The 23,145-nt window shown below is 34.7% G+C and overlaps 1 protein-coding gene across 1 annotated transcript in view; it reads right to left on the reverse strand.

Annotated features, from left to right (window-relative positions):
• Nucleotides 1-325: 325 nt before the first annotated feature.
• LOC147073105 (soluble guanylate cyclase 89Db-like) overlaps nt 326-23,145 on the reverse strand; it is a 127,158-nt gene continuing 104,338 nt past the window's right edge. Inside the window, exons 8-17 of the mRNA XM_085945323.1 lie at nt 22,687-22,791; nt 21,659-21,776; nt 17,333-17,444; nt 15,902-16,009; nt 15,449-15,617; nt 12,936-13,088; nt 6,691-6,844; nt 4,324-4,433; nt 1,917-2,003; nt 326-502 (exon numbers count right to left, since the gene is read on the reverse strand). Of these exons, the coding sequence (XP_085801449.1) occupies nt 389-502; nt 1,917-2,003; nt 4,324-4,433; nt 6,691-6,844; nt 12,936-13,088; nt 15,449-15,617; nt 15,902-16,009; nt 17,333-17,444; nt 21,659-21,776; nt 22,687-22,791 (1,230 nt within the window). The 3' untranslated portion in view covers nt 326-388. The remainder of the gene's footprint in view (nt 503-1,916; nt 2,004-4,323; nt 4,434-6,690; nt 6,845-12,935; nt 13,089-15,448; nt 15,618-15,901; nt 16,010-17,332; nt 17,445-21,658; nt 21,777-22,686; nt 22,792-23,145) is intronic.

The raw sequence follows: 23,145 nt of genomic DNA on the forward strand, positions 1-23,145 counted from the left end.
CTGTAAATATGGACTAGGGTTTTTCAGTTACCTACCACAACCTTCCTACTTTCAACAGACACCCTTCGCCACTAACTGACATATGATATTTTTAGGGAATATATGTAGGTGAGCATTTTAAGTAAGTATTGTTAAATGTTATTAGTGATATTACTTACACTATAAATCGGAACATAAATTTAATGTTGGATATTGCGTGTATTGAAAAATGTATTATAATAGGTACTTACATTCCTTTGCATAGTTTTAATAAATGCAACCTTCATAATATAGAAAGGTAGGTATTTTATTTTTTGGTTAAATTATTTATTAATTAAATACCTATGATGAGTATAATGATAATACTATAATTAATATGTACATAACACAAATAGATATTTTAATCATTTTATTCAATAATCAATTCTTCCTCTATTGCTTCAGAGAGATCATTGGCACGAGGAATCGCCACATCGTCATCAGTTTTTCCTTCCAGCCAAAATGTTTCCATTTCACCTTTTCCCTATAAGTATAAAAAAAAAGGAATAAATAATCAAACCCTGCAGGGCTATTCTAACATATTACTTAACTTCAAAAGCAATAAAAAAGTGATAAATTAATATGATATTATGTCGCATTCAAGCAGTTAATTATCTTGGAAAATTAACTGTTAGAATATATTGTGTGATCATGGCCCCCACATTCTGAAGCGGCCCCCAGGCTAGTATCTTTGGCCGCCCCCCCCTACCTATCGCTAAAGTTAAAGACAATGTGACGATCTACAGTTGTGTATTCCAAATAGTGCTTGAGGTAAAATTTAGGGTTTTTTTAGCGATTTTTTGTATTTTTTAATACACCCACTTGAATTATGAAAGTATCGAATATCGACAAGAAAAAAAATCATCGCACAACCACAAAATTTTAATTGTTATTATGCTTTGAGTGAAATAGCGCCGCAGGCGACATTTTTTACTGTTAGAGAAATTTTGTGATGTGTGTTTATCCCACTTGGCTGATCGATCCGCTAGGGATCCCAAGCTAGAGCCCTGTCAGCCCCCCCTTTGTGGGGGCCATGGGTGTGATATTTTTTAACACTTCCACCCATAACCGCATTATGGGTATCACTCGGAGAAATTCCATAAACAATGCGGTTATATAGCTTTGTTTATGGAACTTCCTCCGAGTGATATCCATGTTGTTTTGGAGAAATAAAAATAACTAAAAACGTGTTACTAATGTTAACTATTAAGAACATACATAATTTTGAAAAACAGAAAATTGAGAAAATATATTACAACCAATAGAAAAAATCTTTTTGAAAAATGTTAGACACCCGGCCGGAATCGAACCAGCATCTCTTGGGTTTACGCCCAGTGCGCATTGTCCACTATGCTACAAGGTGACATACTAATTACGACAAATTTTACCTATTGGCCTTTAATACCTGCTCATCAGCGCTCTTCCAAATCAAGCTACTATTGGCAATCGGTTTTTGTTTATTAAATCAAAGCAGGTGCCAACTACTTTAATTACTAACCGACGTCATGGATCTCTCCAATATTTTATGTTGTAACTTACTCGAACTTGCTAATAATTTTTAATTAACTATTTTTTTTATTCAACGAATAATTCACAAGATTTAAGAATTTACCATTACCAAGAATGGTATGTTCTTAAATATCTCCATTCTTGGTAATGGTACATTCTTAAATCTTGTGAATTATTCGTCGAATAAAAACATAGTTACTTAACTATTAAGAATTAACATCGAGATTTGATATATAAATATCAGTGTTAAGTTTGTCGAATATAATAATAAATTAATGTAACCATGATTAGAGTGTGATAAGTAATGTAAAAATATTTTAAAATTTAATTAAGAATAATAAATTATCATTGAACGAAATTATCTAGTTTTACATAAGTCATGTAGGTACCTTGACTGTAACAAGTCCGCGAGCTTGAACCATGTAATTCGGCGGTAACAGTTCGGCGGTAGCTCGAGATATGTGGATCTTCCCCACCTAGAATTTAATAAGATCACATTGATAAACCAATAATATGTTTTTTTCTGAATTAGGATTGAAACCTTTCTCCTGAACTTTTCTTCTAGCTAGGTGAAGGGTGGTCAATTGTAAATTGAGATTGAGTAACTACTGCATGGATTCGAATTAATTTTGTGACACTTTTGACAGTGGTTTTATTTTAACTATAACTGATAATTAAATACAAGATTTAACACAGTGGAGTACCTAGCCATGCCCCTATGCAAAAATCTTGGAAGGGGCCCTTCAGTGTTCCTAAAAAAATATCCAATGAAAAATGTATTTCCTGGTCCTACCTACCAGTGGCGAAGGATGAAGGTAGGCTGTTAAGAGCCGCCATATATTAGTGCAATTAACTAACTCCATCTGTAAATTGTAGGCTTAGTTCAATAAAAACAAATACGCATGACTGACAACGTTTAATGTGCACTATTTATGGCGGATCACAACAGCCTACCTCCTCCCTTCGCCACTGAGGGATACTATAATCTCCTATATATTATCCTACAGCTTTCCCGGGTTTTGGCGAGCGATTGTGTGCCTTATTCGTCATGTCCGATGGGTTCAAAAAAAAATCGGTTCTCGGATCGTTTTTGAACCAATGAAACTTATATACTCGTACATTCAATTAGCTCATTATAACCGAAAAATATTTAAAAGGTATTCAACAATAATTGGTGTTATAATATACATATTATTTAAATCATCACCAACCAGGATCAATCCACTGCTGGATGAAGGGTTCCGCAACCTGATTCTACTACTAACGGTTAAACAAATTTGTGATATTATGTCTATTTCTATCTTCGTTATCAACATCGACCTGAACCAATCCACTGATGGATAAAGGCCTCCCTAACCTGATTCTATTGCTTTCTGTCAATTAAATTACTGTATTTATCAAAATCGGTGATATTATTTTTATCTACATATTCATATCGTCATTATCATCATTGACCTGAACCAATCCACTGCTGGATAAAGGCCTCCCTAGCCTGATTCTATTCCTTTCTGTCATTTGAATTGCTATATTTATCAGTGACATTATTATCTACCTATCTATACATAATGCCATTATTATCACGAGCCTCAATAAATCCACTGCTGGATGAAGGTCTCTCTACGTTGATTGTATTATTGACAGTATTGAAATTCTATATTTATTAAAAATGCTAATGTTATTTATCTACATATTCTTATCGTCATCCTAATCATCATCATCATCAACCAGGATCAATCCACTGCTGGATGAAGGGTTCCGCAACCTGATTCTACTACTAGCGGTTAAACGATTGTTATATTTATCAAAATTGTTGCAATTATATTTACCCATTCGTAATATCGTCATTATCATCATCAACCAAGATCAATCCACTGCTGGATGAAGGTTATCCCAACCTAATTCTACTCTACTTGGTCATATAAATTGCTATATTTTTTTAATTTGTGATTTTATATACTTGCCCATTTATATCGTCATCAACCTGTATCAATCCACTGCTGGATGAAGGCCTCTTTAAGCTGATTCCACATCTTTAGGTCTTATAAATTCCTATTCTTATCAGAATTGTTCTATTCCTCTCAGATATAATATGTATTGCTTCATTATTTATCAACATTTGTCTCGATATGAATGTCCCGCACCGGGAAACTATATTGTTTAAGGTTAATTTTTAATTCAATTTTTTTTTTTATATTATTCTATGGCTGCAAGCATTTATTTTTTATAGACAATGAAACAAAATAATGTTTAAATTTATTTTTTATAATGCTAACCTTCTTCTATTATCTCAATGGGACCTGAAGGAGATTAATATTACGTTATATTGGATCGCTATTTATGATAATCACATAATATATTGCTTTATATTCGAATGATTGAGATGTATACTTATTTAGTATATTTAACTGCACATACCTACACATATATTGTATTAAAATTAAAATGTCAGTAGTAGCAAACGGTGATTGCCAGGTGTTCTGCTAGGCATAGCAGCCTAAGGCGGTGTTAGACGATATTCTGAAGGCCAGACTCCTGAATAGACTACGCATATGAGTCCAAATTTATATTGGCAGTGACGATTTGCAAATCGTAAAAATGACAAATCAGCGTAATGTCAAACTGTCGTGAATAAAAAACCTATCCCGAAGGGAAAACTATGGCGCCATCTATACATACTTCACAATTATATTAAAATCCAGCACCGCCAAGCCGTCTACAAGGCCTAGCGAGACAGACTGGCGACCGCCAGCTGGCTCAGCTAGTATATCATTATTAGGATATAATATAACTTCTTACCATGCTGCTGGATTGCATTCTGCTGGCAGTATTGATTGTGTCTCCGAAGAAGCAGTATCGAGGAACCTTCAATCCAACCACGCCAGCAACTGCCGGACCACTGTGTACACCTGAAGAACGAGAGAAACAAAATAAGAGCAGGTATAAGTAGTAGTCAAACTATAAATCTCATAGAATCCTCCATTAGAACATAATGTACCTATCTTTTATTACCATTACATTATTGTAGCTTATATCTGTCTGTAATTGTTTTAGTATTTATTGAATTTAAAGAATATACATTGAGATCAACGCATCTATTATATACACAAGACTGCTATCGGCAGCTATCGAGGATAGTTTTTCATGTTTGTATCGAAGTATTATAATTTTTACAATAAGTGCTAATACTTCGATACAAAACTAACCTCGAAAGCGGCCGGTAGCAGGCTTGTGTATAATAGATGCGCAGGTAGGGTAACATAATTTATATATAATCATTATTTATAAACGATTGCCAAATGTTAGATTTTTTTCCATATTATGAGTCAATATAAACTCCAATTACTAACGTATAATTCGAAAAAGTGAAATATCTTCAGTTATCTGATATAGCGAAGTATGGTATATTTTTTTAATAAAACTGTTTAAAAATACCACATTTAAATATGTATATATATTAATTATATATAACGCTAACGTATGCATTCAAAACATGGACTCTTAATGTAAGAGAAATAAAAATAATTACAAGATAAAAAGAACTTTTTATATAGAACGTTTTTAAATTTTCTGTTGAATCATATAAACTTGACTTGACTAGCTTAAACGATCAAAAAAAGTTGTACTTGATAGAAATAATACTGAAATGTCATATTGATTTCCATAGTAACGCACGTATATATTTATATTAATAATTTAGTTGCTAGGACCCACTTAGCAACCAATAATAGTTTTACTTTTTACGGATTCCTTACGAAATAACTTTTCATACAAAACAGAATTAACTGAAACCGCATGCAATTCTACTTAAAGATGGCTAAATGCATTGGTATCGTGTTCTGATATATTCTAAAAGTTTCAAATGTCTAGATAGTCGGGAAGTTATTTAAAAATCGATTGCAAGATTTGTACCGGACAAATCGGACAAATAAGAATACGAGCTAAGAAAAACGTTGTAATAATAATAATACGAGTAGCGCAACGTGGCATGGAAAGGTACATGTTGGGCATAACTCACAAAGATCACAAAATAAACCAATGGATAAGGAAGTAGACAAGAGTACGCGATGTGATTGAGGTCGCGAAGTAAGTAGATGAAAAAAAGGCTGGAATGTCGCTCGGCGAGTGGATAAATGCCGTTATAAAGTAGTATCCAAGGGGCACTAGGCGCCCTTAAACCCGCTGGATAGACGAACTCATAAAGTTCGGTGGATGTACGAGGCAGTAAAGAACTAGGGCGGAGGGAGCTAGGGGAGGTTTTCATCCAGCAATGGATTGACCCCGGCTGATATATAATGATAATATATAATTATCGACTATTGAGATGTGTCCTGTTGGCTAAAATTGGGTTTCGAGAATTTCCCGACGGGAATACTCGAGAAATTTTCGAGATTTTCCATCCCGAATCTCGAGAATTGAAACTTTTAACATTTCGGGAATTCCCGGATCCCGAGAATCTTTTCTCGTGATTCGGGATTTCTTTATTATCAAATATTAATTGAAAAAACGATTTTCTATATGAAAAAAGTGGACAGAAAACACAAAACGTTCTAAGACTGATCGGGGCATTTAACTCAATTAAGCCAACGTCGACTCAAAATGAGCGCAATTTTTGCAACATCAGGGAATTTTGTGTCTCAAAATCGTACGCGATTGTTAGACGCAGCGGTTGACAGTCCGTGTTTTTTAAAATCCCATTTTAATAAGTAATGTTTTTATTTGTTTTTGTTTCCTACTTCTATTTTGTTTGTCTTCTTACATGAATAAAATAAAATCATATTTTTTTGGAATTTATCTGTTTTTAAACTTTTAAGATTTTAACGGGTTTTTTTTAAATTTCCCGATATCTCGAGAATTCCCGAGAATTCTTTTCTGGAAATCCCGAATCTCCAGAATTCAAAATTTCATCATTTCGGGAAATCCCGAATCTCGAGATTGAGATTTTCTCGGGAAATCCCCAACTCTACTGCTGGCTTCAGATGAGACAAAAGACCACTAAACTGAGTAAACCAGTTCGGTAATTACAAATAAATTTATCGGCATTTCGGTAATGTTAGATTTGATGAGATGATGAATAAAAATACTGCAATGGGTGGTAGATCGCTGCTGCAATGAAATGCTTAAAGAGTAAAAACAACATATTATAATATTGGGTAGATATCTTACCAATTTTCACCCTGACTTGTAAGGCCTGGGGTTGCCTGAGGGCGATTGCTTCTCGCAGCATGGCGAGTGCTGCATCAGATAAATGTTGGGCATGCTCTTCGCTTCTGTCGGGTGCACCACTCACCGTCATGTATACCTGACCAACGGTTTCCACCTGCATGAAACAAATTGGTGGACATAAAGATCTTCTAATTGACTTTATTTGTATACTATGAGCCGTTTTTTGCGACCCGAGTTCCGCCGGATCTTTAGGCCCTTCTTCCACGGAGCAACTGAAATCCGACGGAACTGAAACTAAAATTCCAATCAGTATCTAGCTCAGTGTTTCCCAACCTTATTTGTGAATCTCCAACAATTTCACAGTTAACACAATTGCTTCAAATAAAAAAAGCACATAGGCAATACTATTTTTAACGTGACTTTCGTAAGTAAGTACCTATGTATATTATAGAGATGTACAACTCAGAAGAAAATTAGTGCGATCCTTGTGGTTGAAAGAGTTTTTATGTCGGGTTGGTACTAATTTGGTCAAATATGTACAGTCAAATCTCACTAATCTAAACAGTGATAGTGTATACGCTTCATCACTCTGCATCTCGGCTCTATGATGAAAATGATGTAGGTTATATATTCTAATAATACTTTTTTTTACATACTTATCTATTTATTTATGTATTATTACATATATTAATACAAGTGAATATGATTTGATTTAATTTCATACGAGGTAATTATGCAAACAGGCGTATCAGTGTAGTAAAAAGTGCAAAGTTATTAAACGTATGAGTACTCTATTATTGTAATAATTGATCATTTGAGAATGTCGATTTACTCAACTCTAGGTCACCAGTGTTGGAGGTAATTGTATTTTTTCCTTCTTCTGAACCTATATTGACATTCTGTCTTTTTGAGACTTTGATGATAATAATAATATGATCAATGACCGTAAAATATTTATGATACAAATATTTTATGTTTCAAAGGAATTGGATAATTCAGTCCAATAATATGAAATTTCAAAATAATGAGCAAAAATGAGGTAAAGGCTGTAACATGAATACGTAACTTAAGAGGCTGGGATAAAGCAGGCAGTAGCGTACGGTGAACGATATTTCAATAAAGGGGTGTAGTTAGCTAGAGAAAAGTGATAATATTCCGTTATTACATTAACACTTGGTTTAAAAATGAGAAAAGGTTCGGGGAAAATTTCAGATCAACCGTTATAATTTTTGGCTCTACAACTTTTGGCGAGTATTCTAATCATAATCGATCTCACTAAGAAACTTTATCCGTCGTGGACGATTCGCAACAATCCAAATGTGCCCGTACCAGTGTTCGTCAACACCACCCGGACAAATCCGCCTAAACATAACCGTACGCAAAAAATACAAAATATATAAACAAGTGCTTTTTTGGTTTTTTGAATTGCGTATCGATAGAAATTTACTTATTAAATTAAATTAAAAAATATTAAATTCATATAGATAACTAAATTAATATTATCTAAATATATATACCCACGATGGCCGCGCGTCGTGGGTTCGAATCCTGGGTCTGACAAGTATACATGCAGGGGCGGCTCTACCTTAAGGGTTCGTAGGGACCGTCCCCACCGTTATCATGTCAAAAATACACGTCCGATATTTTTACCATAGTCATAATATATCTACTTTATTACATGACTAAAAAGTGGACTATTTAATTTATTTTATCCATCTAAAAAAGTCGCAACTTTATAGAGATATTTATGCAATGATTGTAAATTATGTAATAACATAATGATGATTACGCGGTATTAAAATAATTAATTAAATTAAATACGCCCTATTTCACGGTGACTACACATGTACAAATTAAGAAAGCTATTTAGTCTATTTTTTGCTGACCGGGGTCACTCAGACCCATCCCCTCGCCGCAGTACAAATCTCGTTATACAAATGATGTGAATGCATTAACGTTAGTGTACGTATACTAGGGAACGAATCAAATGACCCCTAAGTGATTAAAAACGCTCGCTGTTTGTCGTTGCTTAAAATTGATAATGGTAAATCTATATAATATGTAATAGTATCTAATTATTATTATTCAGTTAATATTTTTAAGTACGCTTTTTAGATGTGATTAAGTAACGACTTTGAATATCATATTATTTATTCTGAAAAAGTACTCATTTTCTCATTCATAAAATCATATTATTATAAGTAGATTGGTACATAGTAGAAAGTAGGTAGGTATGTATATTTAATAATAATTAATGGCTAAACCCCACCACCAAGAAAGTTGTCGAGCCGCCACTGTATACATGTTGTTTTTCAATTTGTGTATGAGTCAGAGTATGGACCTAATAGGTTGAGCAAGTGGCTGACATCCATTTCTCGTAAAAACAAAATCTGTCAATACAAACCTCCACTCTGTGGAGGTCCATATGATCCTATTAGGATCGGACATGGTCGAAAGAAAAAAGAAGAAATATATACATCCTCGAAGTGTACAAGTGCATACAATCATTATCATCAACCTGAATCTATCCACTGCTGGATGAAGGGCTCTACAAACTGCTTCCACTTCTCTCGGTCCTGTGCGTTGCGTTGCAACGTACCTACTTCCGCAAAACTTTATCATTTCATCGATACAACGGCCTGTAGGTCTACCTTGCGGACGTTTTGTACCTCTTGAATACCACTGTATGACTAAATTTGTCAACGAGTGTCTCTTCTTCGAACAACCATTAATACAGTTAGTGTTGATCAATTTCTTTTATTTTCTTAACTGTCATTTCATGGTGGAACTGCATTGTATTATTGTTTAATTTAATAAAACGCATTTTTTTGTAGTACTTATTCCACTTTTAATCAATAAATTAGGACCGGTTTCGTCCGCCTCAGAGGGACATTTTCAACTGAATGAACAGTTGAATTTCTGTTTGTGTTAGTATAGTGTTTGCTTTCTTAATACCGAAAATTTTGGATTTTTAAAACCGGTATTTCGGTGTTGATAAATACTGGAATACCGGTATCGCAATCCCTATTAGCTGTTGAACAAGTACAAATGGCGACCCTTTAAAAGTATAATCAACTACATTGGAGAATAATGCACGTAACCGAGAGGATCGTAATCAGCTTGGAGAGGCTTTTATTCAGCAGGGAATTGATCCAGACTGGTGATGAAGGGTTAGATAACAAATCGCTCTCTTTTTAGTACACCATTGCACAGTGCTGTAGGCAGAAAGAAAAATACTGTTTAGATGTAGTGTGAGATGAGGTGGGGGTGGCTAGCAGCTTGTTAAAAATACTTCTGACAGTCTCTTGGACACTAAATAAAGTACCCTGCCAACATAGTATATCATTTTAAAATATCTTTTCATTGTCTATTATTTTTTGTGTGTCACGCAGTTTTTCCTCGCGAGGGTCACTAAAAGCGACAAAGATTGTAATATATTCGACATATTTTGTAATATTCTAAGAGTATACGTATAGGTAATTAATTCTTGATAGTGTTGATGTGTGTGTCTATAATAAACATCCAAGACGTTTTAGATATCGGGTACATTGGTGATGCCAATTTGGTGGGTAATAGCTACGAATAATATGTTCAACAGAATTGATTTTAATATCGACATTATATTCCACTTGTGTGTGTGTGCGTTTGGATGGATGTTATTTAATGAATCCTTAAAATTCAAATTCTTTATTCGTTTAACGTATAATCACAAATTATCAATTCAAAGTGTTCACGACATGACATAACAAATATTGAAATAAAAATACAGGGCAATATGAGTAAATAGTAAAAGTGCTTTAAAAGCTTTTAAAACAGTGTTTATTTTAACGTACTCTCACGTAAGTGGAATATATCAATATGTGAAGCGATATGATTGAAGTTGTAGTTATTGCCTTCTCAATTGGCATTGCAATAGCAGGTTAATTATGCACCTTGGGAGAACAAACAACGGGTGCTCCTGATTTCTAAAATAATTTACAATTCATTTATAGTTAAAAGACACACAAGCCAATACTATCAATAATGGCAGGGTTTCCATTTACGCCACGTGTAAGTCAGAAAAAATATGTAGCTAAATAAAAATCCTTTCTAAACTTTAAGCTACAGTATGTAAGCATATCTAAGAGAATGTCAGCCGGATAGAGCCACGGATTATATCCTTACAGTCGAAAGTAAGGGTTGAGACGTTGAGACGGGGTCTTTTATTTAGATCACTGGATTTCCTTGATTTTTTAGATTTTTAATTGGGTAATATTATATTTTTATATTGATACGCTGTAAACGTCTTAAAATTATAATTTGTAAATACATAAATTTAACATATTTATTACATAGTTTAAAAACACCTCAGACAAGAAAAAATCTATGAAAAAAATACGACGCCGGGCGGAACTAGAACCCAAACCCAATATTCAATATCATCATCATCATCAGCCGGGGTCAATCCACTGCTGGATGAAGGCCTCCCCAAGCTTCTTCCAACTCTCTCGGTCCTGTGTCGTTCGCTGCCACGTATTTCCGCCGAACTTTATCAGTCCGTCAATCCAGCGGCTTTTAGGGCGACCCTGTGGCCATTTCGTGCCCGTTGGGTACCATTGGATGACAGAATTTGTCCAGCGGCCGTCCTTTCGGTGAGCAATGTGCCCCGCCCATCTCCATTTCAGCTGTTTGGCAACGTCTATTACATCACGTACTCCTGTCTGCTTCCTAACCCATTCGTTTCTCTTACGGTCCTTTCGCGTGATGCCCAACATACACCTCTCCACGCCTCGCTGTGCGATTCTTAGCCTTTGGACATCTCTCGTGTCATTGAATCATATTCAATATAGAGTATTACATTCTTAATTTTTTTGAATTACTCTTTGAATAAAAAAATAGTTTATTTAATAAATTTGAATCAACTTATAATATTATCGTAATATGTACATCTAATCTTGGCGCCCCCCCCCTATACATTTTTACACAGAGTGCTTTTTTCTACTAAACGGGCTCGATACTTATATAGATTTCATTGCATCTAATGCAGAAAATTCCGTTCCGCATAAATATGATGTTACGAATGGTAGCAGTACCTACTTGCATTGCTTTTCTTGACAAAGTACTATATTATTCTTCAGTTCGAATCAACCAAAATTGAATTAAGGTTTTTGTTTCCATATCGCCATTTTTATTAGTCAGGAAATACACTAATTATAACAAAATATTCTGCATGTGAGTTATCATCAATCACACACACCACACAATCACATCAAATTGTATCATACGGACACATATATTATAAAATGTTAATAATTTGTAACCGAAACAGTGCCGCAGGCGACATTTTTATTAATAGAACGAATTTGTGGTGTGTGTTTATCTCACTTAACTGGTCGATCCGCAACGCCGGGCCCCCAGGCTGGATCCCTGTCAGCCCCCCTCTTGTGGGGGCCATGCACAATACTATAGAAATGAGGTAGAATAAAATTAGTCTCCATATCTTCATACAGGATTGCAAACAACCTAACTTTTATAGGACTGTTTTTTTATGTAGTTTACAATATTAGCCGCCGTTTTGTAAACTATGCACTTGGAAACTGCAAACCTGTGGCTACATTATTGTGCTCGCGCCTCCTTTTGCAACAGTCCGCGCCTCCCTAGGGAGGCGCGCCCCCCAGTTTGAAATTCGCTGCAGTACATGACCCAAATAGGTTGAGAAAGTGGCAAATTTTTCTTGTTTATGAAACCTCTTCGGTAAGCGGCCAAGATCTATCTATATTATTTGATAACAGATTTAAAAACATAGATTGATAACTTCTTCTTCGTTGTATTATTTATTTCTTCAATGTCACTCCAAAACTTGTTAAAAAGTAATACTAAAGTCTGTCTTCTCTACAACTTCGTCGAAGTTGCATAGACAATGATAGGGACTAGTCTGAACGAACCCTTAATTTTCTCAACTCCGTTTCTTATGAGCAGGTATTAAAACGGCCAATAGTTAAAATTTGTCGCAATTAAGCATAGCGGTCGTAGCATAGTGGGGACGCAGGAGACAAGAGACGCAGGTTCGATTCCTGCCGGGTGTCTTAATTTTTTCAAAAAAGATTTTTTGTATTGGCTATATTTTATCACGAGTGTTTTCAGAATTATGTATGTTCAATAATTGGAATAGTACATTCTTAAAATCTTATGAATTATTCGTTGAATAAAAGAAATAGTTAATTATAATTCATAAATTGTAGTGCATTAGTTATTTATTGCTTTACCTTATAAACATTGTAATGGTCCAGAACCTGGTCAAAGCAAGAAAAGACGGCGTTGATGGCGGACACAGTATCCATGGCTTGCTGGCGGGTCTTGGTGCGAGTTGCTCTCAACTCTTCGACCGCGCAGAACATCACTGACATCTCATCGAATGACTGGAAATAGTAATGACACCCAGAAAACATAAAAAACAAAGTCATCATTATTCTATAAACGAGACTAACTATGTAAGAAAACATAACAAACACTATTTTTTTTTAAATTCTAATGTATTTAAGTTTTGTACTAATTCATCTGAGTCGTTTTTTGCGACTCGGGCTTGGCCTTTCGGCATCTAACAAAAAACTAACATTAGGAATAATTATTGTATTTGGTTATTGAGTTGCTACCATGTGTTCTTCTTTCTTATTTCAGTATTTCGGGTTAGTCGCAGACGCTATTCTCATGAGATAATGTAGTAAAAGTGGGTTTGGGTCGAAATCCCGAAGGCCGAAATCCCGAATGCCGAAATCCCGAATGGCCGAAATCCCGAACGGCTGAAATCCCGAATGCCGAAATCCCGAAAGCCGAAATCCCGAAAGCCGAAATCCCGAAAGCCGAAATCCCGAATGGCCGGAATCCCGAAGGCCGAAATACCGAAAAATAAAAAAATACAAACAGTAATAATTGCGCAATCTCGACACTTTTTTTGTTGCGAAAATTGCGCAATTCAAGATAAGTGTCAAGGTTGCGCGATTTTTTTTCGGATAGACAAAAACCCATTTGTTCTACAAAAAATGGTTTTTGGCTCTCTTGTAAAATTTGCGCAATTCAAGATTAGTGTTGAGATTGCGCAATTATTGCTGTTTGTATTTTTTTTTATTATAGGGATTTCGGCGTTTGGGATTCCGGCCATTCGGGATTCTGGCCATTCGGGATTTCAGCATTCGGTATTTCGACATTCGGGATTTCGGCCTTCGGGATTTCGGCTTTCGGGATTTAGGCTTTCGGGATTTCGGCCTTCGGGATTTCGTCCGGCACCCAGTAAAAGTATACTGTTATGACGTGCATTTTACTGAAATAGCTTAAAGATTGTCAACTCAAGCATGCAGTTACATCTTTAAGCAGACTTAAAATGCCGTCCTCTTTTTAACTTGCAAACTTAAACTTCTTGCATTGCTGCACGATGAAATCACTTTGGAACGGTGTTAGTGTCATTTTAAAGTAACGATACCAACACCTAAATTGTCGCCTGCGCTACCAGAAGAATTTGGCACCTACTTGCCAATTATATTATTTGTTTTAGGCTACCTATCTTAAATATACAAGTACATCAGCTTGACAATATACACAATCTATTGAGAATCAGTGAATTTTCACGAAACCTACTCAGCCAACCACCAATGTGCGTTTTAGATACGTGAAGGTTTGTGATACTGAGACGTTTCGAGGTATTCTAGTAAAAACTTTACTTGTGCGATAAACCGCCATCACATTACTACAGCATACATTACAATATGTGTCACTGTATTTCAAAATCAGCCAAATCCACCTTTAGGTATTTTTGACTTTTTTATGAATTGCTGAAGAACTACTGCTTTTTAACATTTCTGCATTATCAAAATGTGGAATTTATTAATTTTAAATATTCTTTACTCGAAATAATATAAACTTTCACCCTTGTGACTGTGTATTTGAGAAAACAAAATGCTGTTTTTCTAATATTCATCTATCATGGACTTGGCTGATTTTGAAATCTAGCGACACACATGTATTAAAAATACAAAAATCCCAACTGCTCTCAAAATCAGGGCTTCGAAATGTTATTTTTTTTCGTTTCCGTTTTTGTTCAGATTCAAGTAAAAAAAAAACTATATTGGTTCGGTTTCGGTTTTCGTTCCGAAAAAAATAAGGGGTTTTCCGGTTTTCGGTTCAGCTCCAAGTGATTAATTTTTAATTGTTTTCATTTCTATTAAAAATATATTTTCTACCAAATGCTCTAACATTATATGGTACTTGTATGTTAGCCCGGCGCCACGCTCCGAAACCAATGGTTATGCTGCACCGCACGGCCGTAACCATAATTTTTGTAATATAATACATATACATATTATAAATTATGAGATACGTCACACGATCGTGAATGATTTCTTTCCGCCTTGAATTTGACACACATGACCTATCTACGATAACTGAACGACAACAACTGAAGTGGAGAGTTCATTAATTGTACTGAACCGGAAAAACCGATATTATTTTTTCGGTTCGGTTCCGGTTTTCGTTCCGACAAAAATAACGGTTTTTCCGGTTTGAAGTACTGCTCAAAATACGTAATATTTGCATACATTCCTTCATTCGCCGCCCTTTATAATGTGCCGCCACTATGCAACACATAACCTGCCTACTCCCACAGGATGTCAATGCTACTGTGTTACTAAGGCAACCAACATTATTGAAACACCACATGCTATTTTAATCGTTAGTTTTTATTTCAATAACAAAATAATAATAATTAATAAATGTGGTTAAAATTCACCTCGCACGTGGACAAAGGAGACTGCCCCTTCCTCAGTCTGTCCGCTACCGATCGAGGAATCATGGAGTAGAGAAGATCATCCCCGCGTCTCTTCCACCTGTCCAAGAGTTGAAGAGATTTCTCCAGCTCATCAGAACGCTGTTCAGCTCTTTCACACATTAGCTCCAATCTAGTAAATAATTTTTATCGAATGCTGATTTTAGAGTACTATTGATTTATTCAGGAAAACGTAATTTTTCAATGCTAATGTAAATTTGAGAATAATACAAATAGGTGCTAGAAAAATTCAAATCGTCAAACTAAGGACAAAAGTGAGTTTTTGAAAATAAAACAAATATGAAGGATAGAATAATATAAAAGACGAATTAATTATTGCTCCAGTACATATTATAGCTAACATTCTAACATTTAATTTTAAATCCACACAATCATTAATTTAACAATTGTTTTTACCTGGAGCAGTGTTGCCAACCTGCCAATACCAATTCCCTGGATAGGCCGTGTGGATTCAAATCGTTCAAGAATAAGCCAGTTGTAGGTAATTCTTCTAAATTATTTATCCTATAACAATAAAATGTTATTAAACACCACGTAAAAATGTGTACTCACGGTGGCCTGGTTGATACAGCGACTGCTTTTGAAGCCGTGGGTCGCTTATGTTGAAAATTATGTTGTTTTTCAATGTGTATTAATTTTATTTATCCAATGCATGGACACAATATGTTGGGTGTATGGCTAACAATAATTCTTTGTAAAAAAAAGTCTTTTGACATAGGTGATCTCCACACTGTAGAGACCCATAATATGATCCGTGTAGGGGTGAACATGGCAATTTCTTATTTAAATACATATCATATAATTATGACTGTCTCCTTGCAGTTAGGTACTTGGTGTACATGGCGAACGGTGGAGGTAGGCTGTTAAGATCCAACATAATTATTGCATACTAAACTTTGTCAGTCAAACGTATTTGTTGTCATTGGACTAAGACTACAATGTGTCGATAATATTGTGTTTTAGTTTTTTAAATTCAATTAAGCCCTGTCTAATCCAAGCCTTAGTAGATAATAGTCAAAATATATTCGCTTATCTATAAAATATGTAAAATTACGCCATTAAAAAGGATTTCAAGTTAAACACATTTATATTTTTTATAAAAATCGATGTTTTTTTTTAAATAGATATATAAAATATTAAAACTATGAATTAGTCAAAAATCTAAACGGTAAAAATTGAAGACTTAATAAACTATGATAAATATAACCATAAAAATAATGTCATAATAACGTAACCTATGTACCAAATTTAATAATATGTGACAAATTCACATTTTTTTTACAATTGTAAGCTTATCTTTGACTTTAAAAACATGTTTTTAATGTTTTCAGATACATATTTAATAATTAATACAATTCACATTGTAAATTATCAAAAAAAAAAATCTCAAATTGCAAGCTTCGTATTTTTCCGCTAGGTTCTCTGTTGGCATATAGGATCCCCCTTAATGGATTTTAAAAAACTAAACCGACACCATCTGTATTATTATTGTGCATTCGTAATTCAACGAAAATCAATAATTATGACTGAAAAAGTGTGCACTATTTTGCGGATCGCCCATAGCATACATAAACTATCATGGTTTGGTTAGACAGGTTTAATTGGAATTTAAAAACTAATCAGCACCATCTGCAAATTGTATTCTTAGTTATATGAAAACAAACAAGTGTGACTGACAAAGTTTAGTGTGAACTATTTATGATGAATCTTAACAGCCTACCTCCACCTCTCGCCACTGGTACTTCGTTATAGTTTTTATACGACTCCACATTCATCTTCTGTCTTCATTTTTTGTTGCCGTCTTCTATCGAAATTATTAATACTTACAGAGGGCTGCAGAGGAAGACCAGAGCAGTCAGGTCTTTGAGGAAGAGCATCTGGCCTTTAAGAAGAATGCTACGAGCTCCTTGGCTACCACGCCTATCAAGTAATCCAGTACCTAATATGTAAGACGAAAATAATTATGAAATTCCTACCATACAGCAAACATATAAATACAAAAAAATACAGAAATATGAATACAATTTACAGTGTATTTACATATATATTAGGTATAATCGAAACCCGTATAATAAACAAATAAAATTTATGTACACATTATTATAAACTCTGTCATAAAATTAGAATGTCTGAATTTCCAATTAAAATTTCATAATTTTATTCTAGCTAGGGTTTAGGCACAGCCTCAATCCTGGCACGCCAAAACCTAATTTCCGGCGCTGTCAATAAAATTATCCTCACTGAATACCAAGTTATCTCGAGAATCTAAAACACCCTTACAGAAGAAAAAAAATTTGGGGAAATGTAAGATGGTAGTACCTATATAGTATAACAAAGGTAGAGAATGGAAATATGTGTATTTTATTCATGCGAATTATACGGTGAGGCATAGTTGAAAGGGTGGTGTTTATTTATTTCGTAAAATACCATGATACGATTCTCCGATACCTGAATGTTTTATAGTTATATAATATATTAACCTTTCCCGTACTGTGATGCGAAGTTCGTCACACAAGTTGTTAAATAGTTTATATTTCAATTCATATATACTTCATCCATTCAGGCGCTCACATAAGGGAGGGTTAGGGTTCAGACACCCCTAGGAATGAGAAAAATATCAAATTATTTAGGTGAATGAAAGATTAAATCTTTTTCCACTTCGTCAGGACTTCGTGACTGAGGATTTGACTGTCGAACAGCCTTTTCAACGGGTTGACCCCACTCCTCTCGGCATCTAATATTTGCTTTAATATTCAGATGCGACAAGCTTAAGACAAAACAGCGCGGATGACATTAACGGACCCTTCTTTCTTTTTTTTCGACCATTTCCGATCCTAATAGGATCATATGGACCTCTACAGAGTGGAGGTTTGTATTAACAGATTTGGTTTTTACGAGAAATGGATGTCAGCCACTTGCTCAACCTATTAGGTCCATACTCTGACTTATACACAAATTGAAAAACAATACGTGTACTTACCAGACTCAGGATTCGAACCTGGGACCCACGATGCTATAGGCCAACGCTTAAGCCGCCGATCCTATTAATTATGACCGTTAGGTCAACCCCATTCGACAACTACATGTGGATACAATACGTCGCCATATCGTATAGGTGAGCACCCGAAGTTATAGCTACTGACCAGGTTTTCATAGCGAGACTTAAAGTGCGGATTGTCTGTTTATGGGGTATGTACCCGGAGAAATAAGGGGTCCACGGTTGAAACGGCAAGAAATAGGTATGGTACCTAAATATTTTGGAAGTTAGTGGCGCCTGCTAGATTTTTTTAGCTCCGTTAGTTTATCAAAAATAAATTATTATATATTTTTTAAATGGACCCCACCAAAATGTTTTTTTTGTGTATGCATCTATATGTATAACACCCACGGTGGCCGGCGTTGGACTATCACACCGTTGGTCTCAGGTTCGAATCCTGGGTCTGGCAAGTATACATATTGTTTTTCAATTTCTGTGTGAGTCAGGGTATGGACCTAATAGGTTGAGCAAGTGGCTGACATCCATTTCTCGTAAAAACCAAATCAACACGGTCGAAAAAATAAATAAAGCATCTATATTCACATCATAGTTTAGCTATTACTAGAATTATTATTATTATTATTATAGATAAAACAAATAGTAAAAAATGTTAAAGCCAGTTGTAAATCTATACTTATGCCTTTATGTGTTGCCAAAATCGGTATTCGCCTTATCGTAAAACCAATTCAGTAACGCAATGTGATGGTACTGAAACAGATCTGAATGTATTAGCATGGTAAGAAAACGGTTAAATAGAGAAGTAAACGGATTCATAGCCATCGTACTTAATCCTTTTGAATAGATTCACAATCATACAACACAATTGCTCTTATACGCTTTTGTTATTCTATGTACTCGTATTAAGAGTTTCTTAAGAATATTAGCAATCATGAGTCTGTGGCTATGTTCAAAAACTAACTTTTTAACATGGTACACAATCTTAACTTGAAAAGTGTTAGTTGTTTCCTAAACTTGATTTTCCGGGAATTTATGTACACTACTTGCATGGATATATTTTTTTCTTCATATTATTGTTTTTCTAACAACATTTTGTTTTTCATGTCTCTCTTTATCTATTCCCAGATGAAAGATTAAGCCAATAAATAGGCCAACATTTTATTCGTGATTTTGTTAACTAAATAATGTTACCTACCTACCGCATTATTTTAATAATGGAATAAATATCGCTTCTTTTTTGTTTATCTCTATGGTAACAAAGTTTTAGTGTCAACGGAAACTAAGCTTTAAAACTTCGTTCGATTTCAGAACTGATATTTTTTTTAAATCCTAGGCTATTTCGAGATTTATTTTTATATATATTTACCACGTTTTTATTAGGTAGCTCGTTTTCTTGTTTATCCTGTACAAATTTTTTCTTGTTTGTCCAAATCTTGCAATCGATTTTTAACTAATTTCCCGACTAGCTAGACATTTGAAACTTTTAGAATATATCAGAAAACGATGCCAATATATTTTAAATACTTTTAGCCATCTTTAAGCAGAATTGAATTAATTTTCAGTTAATTCTATTTTGTATGAAAAGTTATTTCGGAAGAAATCTGTAATCCAATCCACTATTATTGGTTGCTAAGGGGGTGGTCCTAGCAACTAAATTATTAATAGATACGTGTGTTACTATGGAAATCAAAATGACATTTCAGTATTCTATATTTGTTTGTTTGTTGCAAAATAGCAAAAAAAAATGATTTGTTGACAATTGCCTTAATTATTATTAATACATATAATTAACAAGTTTATATGATTTAACAGAAAATTTAAAAACGTGGTAAGTATATAAAAAGTTCTTTTTATGTTGTAATTATTTGTTTATCTTTATGGTAACAGAGTTTTAGTGTCAACGGAACGTTCGATTCCAGAACTGTTTTTTTAATCCTGGGCTATTTCGAGATTAATTTGTAGTTATATATATATTTTTTTTTACAAAACACGTTTTTGACAATTAATTTTAATTTTAAAAATGTTGGTTTAAAAATTAAAAATACTGAAATCTTATAAAAGTACAATTGATCACGTTCATGGGATTAACGGGATCGGAAATAACATGCTTAAAGCGTTGTTAGTAACTAAGTGAGTGCCGCTAAATCAAAAATATTTACTTGCTAGTCCTATTTTTTTGTTTGTTAAATAATGTGTCAGTACGTAATTTGTAAACACGCAGAAACATACATATTAGAAACAATCTAATACCTATGCTTTATCAATTTTACCACCAGTGCCCTACATAATTTCGACAAAATTGAGTAGGTAATAGTCATGTAATTGAAGCACTTTACGAAATTCGATAATATTAGCGACTTTTGTGGTTTGAATCAAAGTAACAAATACTATAAATAGGTTAAAATTACTAGCCAGCATCAGGAATCTTCAAAGTTTTGTCTTATCGTATTTACCGCCAGGCCAGGTGGTATTACTTGAATCAAATTGCGGAGTGTCTGAGTATGGGGAATGTACGACTTGAATCTAAGGGTGAAGATGGAAGTAAATGGCACCGGCACCTGCTAGATTTTGTTAACCCTATATGGAAGACGGAATAATTCCGATCCCTCAGATTCATCACTTTCAACTCCAGAATCCTCTGTTTCCACAGAGTTTCAGTACAGATTGCACTTCATGCCATTAAAGATAAATGACGGCAGAGCAAGTCAAGATTCTTTTTATTTTCTAAAAATCTTTCTTTAAGCACTTAGGTGCATGGTTGCTACATCAGTCCCGTGCAACATCGCTTCGGGACAAGGAAGTGTGGCACTAAAATATTTTCATTCTGACACGTTTATAGCGTCATGGATAGCGACCGTGCACAAACCGCGGCTGCATATACATGGCGGGTGGAGATGGGGAAATTCAAATTAATAAAATCCCATCCCCTCCCTCCGCATTGAAAAAAATTCAAAATGGACCCCCCCAAACTATTTTCTTGTGTGCGCGCCGCGCCTACTTTCAGTCATATGAATAGAGGAGCGATGTAACAAAGTGAGCACTATAAATGACTATACTATCTTTAACAATGATAAATGCGACGGAAAAAAACAATAAGTCCAGGCGTTATCACTTGAGATTTTTTGAGTTAGTATTGGAAATTTGAAATGTATACTAACTTGGTCTAAATTCAGCAGATCTACTTGGGGGTGGTGTTGGGGGTCGAGTCTTCGGTGGAGGCAGTATGTTGCATCTTACCAATTCCAGCTCGAAGAGTACAGACTGCAAATATCGAACCTGAAAACCCATGCCATTCATTATTAATAATAATACACTTGTGGTAGGGTCTCGTATCCCCTTTGCACCTTCCTGAACTTGCCGGTAGAAGGTTGCGTAGTTTTATTAAGTCGGGTGCCACCAATGTGGGAGTCGTCGACGTCGAAGTCGAAGATGGATGCATGAGCGAGTTTTATTTGCGGCGTAAACAGTCGGTACAGTAGTTATGTTACAATACTTATGATAATGTTCCGAGGTCCGAATCTCGGTACAATGAGATGTTGGTCGAAGTGATATAGAGATTGAGATTCTGAAACAGACCGGAAATGTATATTCGAGTGACATTTTCAATGAATTATTATTCACTATTTATATAATCAAAATAATATTCTTTTTATTAAAATAATCGAGTCAGGCGTTTGCGTCAATGGATGACTGACTAAGTGAAAAACGGATATTATGTATTATTGCGGTCAGCTCCTTACCAAGTTTGCTATAATTTGACACTACGGAAAATAGATATTTTATATGTAATTCTACTAGTGAAATGGTTGTCTTTAATTATGTCATAAAGTAAATTGACAGCATATATTTTTATCTGGAAATCGACCAATAAAAATCGATAAGAAAAAAAAACAGATCGATAAGACCAATAGCTTTGTGGCTGGATAGGCGATGCCTTACAACCCTCCCGCGTGACCCTTCCATCTCACCACACTTAGCGCACTCTACAATATTAGATTACATTATATTTTGATAGAGTGATCGTACCGCTTGCAACATTGACGCCCATCTAAGTTTTTCTTGAGATACTCTTAGAACTGCTTTGAAGTGTGTTTCTGTTTAGTTATGACACACTATAGAGGCGTGTCGGATAGTGAAGAGACAAGCATGTCGAAAGTGTTTGAAAGTGAAAAATTTTGAAACTCACCGTTTCAAATGTGAACTGGACACCTCTAGGTCGCCGAACCCTGAACAGGTCTGTCACCAGCGATCCAATGAATGCCTTCCTTCCACCTCCCCAGGATTCAACCACCTTAAAAATAAATTCATTTTTTTTTTTTTTTTTTTTTTACATATTGTGGACATTACAAATTATAAGTTTAAGACGTTCACAATATGACATGAAACATTATTTTAAAAAAGAAAAGTAATAAAAGGGATGTAAATTAAAATATAAAAAGGAATCATAATATAAACATACAAACGCAGTGAAAATACAATTATACATATATAGTAGTTCTAAGAAGTACACCGAGTTTGCTAAGAAGACCCTATTTCAAGAATTTATAAGATAGCGTCCACCTAAACTCATATCACGCAAGTGGAATATATCAACACCCGAAGCAATTTGGTTGAACATAGTTATCATAAAGGAACATCGAGTGTC

This window comes from Rhyacophila brunnea, unplaced genomic scaffold (assembly GCF_057557595.1).
Source record: "Rhyacophila brunnea isolate RB1 unplaced genomic scaffold, BYU_Rbru_1.0 scaffold_18, whole genome shotgun sequence".
NCBI classification, from domain to species: domain Eukaryota; kingdom Metazoa; phylum Arthropoda; class Insecta; order Trichoptera; family Rhyacophilidae; genus Rhyacophila; species Rhyacophila brunnea.